Raw genomic sequence first — 1,969 nt, forward strand, 5'->3', positions numbered from 1 at the left:
GAATCGTAAAATTAATATTTAAAAATAATTGACATGCTGATTTTTTGCATCTGAATTAGACTGAAAAAACTCGAGATTTGATTGATCGAGAAGAAATTTTTGTATTAAGGACCACGTGAGCGAAGTAACAAAAGCCCTGATTGGGTATAAATATTGAGTCCCGCATTTATTATTCATTTCAAAGTCTTGATCGTCACTCATGCGTACCCGCCTATCTTGAGATGGCATCTTAAGTGTTAACGGATAGAGACCCCACTACATGCCAAATTGATTTCATTGACAATAATGTCACGGTCGTTTTTCGTCGACTCTCTGATAGTTAAAGATACCCCGTCTACAGCGGTGGCAAAACGTGGTGACTGTGCAACTAGTCAGTCCCTGGGTATGACCCCACCAGTGGGGCACAGGCAATCGAACCCCACTCCCCGCCTTCCTCCGGTGTCACACAGTCTACCCTGCTACCCCCGGCATCCCCAAGAAATGATCAGTTTTTGTTGCCCCCTATGCGTCCACACACCACACCCTGTGGTCCCCGAGAGTGCAGCGACGGTGCCAAGAATGGCCTCCACTTTTGCAACAACTTGTCCAACATCACGAGCGATGGTAGAGTATCCATTCCACCGAAGTCCAATATCAGTTCTTGCATCGAAGGCTGCAAAACGACCAAAAGACAGAGTGACCAACTCTGGATTTCAGGAACCGAAGAAACCAAAAGCATCTCCAGCAGGTAAGGGCCTAGAATTGTGAATTTTAAAAAACAAACACGTAAGAAATTGTGCTTGGATTCGATTACTTATACGTCAAAAATTGTGGCTAAGTATCCTCTTTTTGGAAGTGTAAATATGTGCTTACCCCATTGGGCCATACATGTACATATATAAAACTTGCTCATGAATGTACATCGCATAGTAAGAATACAATGCAAAGGAATCTTAAATTTTTTCAGTCAAATTTTACCAAGTATAAATATATTTTAGGCGTAAGCAGTTCGACAGAGGACTCGAGCAGCAAAAGAATTCGGACAGCTTTTACAAGTACACAGCTGTTAGAACTGGAAAGGGAATTTAACTCCAACATGTACCTATCGAGACTCAGAAGGATAGAAATCGCCACATATCTCAACTTATCCGAAAAGCAGGTCAAAATCTGGTTTCAGAATCGAAGGGTTAAATTCAAAAAAGAAGGTCATGACGAAACGAAAGATAAATGCCGATGTCTAAGAACATGTGCTCCAAAGCTGGACAGACGTCGTTTGAACAAACTTCCCGATGATCCTGAAATAAAACATTCACGTGATTGTGATATTTTGGACAACTTTGACTGTGAGCAATCGGGGGATTCGGACCTCAACATTGACACGTAATCTTGTCTATTTTATCAGTGCAATACTTCTAATGTGTTCCAAACTGTGCAATATGTTTACGCTATATATTATTCTGGTCATGTTCACTATACATGCCATTACATGGAAATTCGGCCAGTAGGATACAATAAAGAGAGTAAAATTTATGAATATAGATTCCTTTCGTCAAATAACCTTTCCAATAATGTAAATATCAAAATCTAGGAGAGAGCCAGGCAGCTGTCCTAATCCCACATGTATGTTGCATTAAACTTTGATAGAATAAAATACTATATAAATCAGTATCATCAACATCGTCAATTCTTAAATTCTTTTTTTCTTTTTCCTTGAAGAAGAAACCTGAAAAACACAATTTCAATGAATGAAGTAGAGCGGCACAATTTTTCAAGAAACACTTTACTTGATATTTTTACAATTTTATGCATACAGGATTAAACTTGAGAAAGACACAAATTTGAAAATATTGACTCTACAATTATTATTAACGTTTTCAATACCTGAGATTTCAATTTATTTTACTTATATAATTATATTCTAATATGTGCCCATTAATTCTTAGTATATCCAAAGTCGGGTATAACCATGTAATTTTGTGGAATAGTTACG

At 38.0% G+C, this 1,969-nt stretch overlaps 1 protein-coding gene across 1 annotated transcript; it reads left to right on the forward strand.

Moving 5' to 3' along the window:
* Nucleotides 1–241: 241 nt before the first annotated feature.
* On the forward strand, nucleotides 242–1,405 carry LOC133174255 (GS homeobox 1-like). The gene is made up of 2 exons (XM_061309335.1): nucleotides 242–727; nucleotides 978–1,405. The coding sequence occupies exons 1-2, from the start codon at nucleotides 286–288 to the stop codon at nucleotides 1,361–1,363; spliced, it is 828 nt and encodes a 275-aa protein (XP_061165319.1). The 5' UTR covers nucleotides 242–285; the 3' UTR covers nucleotides 1,364–1,405.
* Nucleotides 1,406–1,969: the final 564 nt, after the last annotated feature.

Source organism: Saccostrea echinata, unplaced genomic scaffold, assembly GCF_033153115.1.
Source record: "Saccostrea echinata isolate AGI-Se365-2 ecotype Australia unplaced genomic scaffold, CSIRO_AGI_Sech_v1 ptg000057l, whole genome shotgun sequence".
Taxonomy (NCBI): domain Eukaryota; kingdom Metazoa; phylum Mollusca; class Bivalvia; order Ostreida; family Ostreidae; genus Saccostrea; species Saccostrea echinata.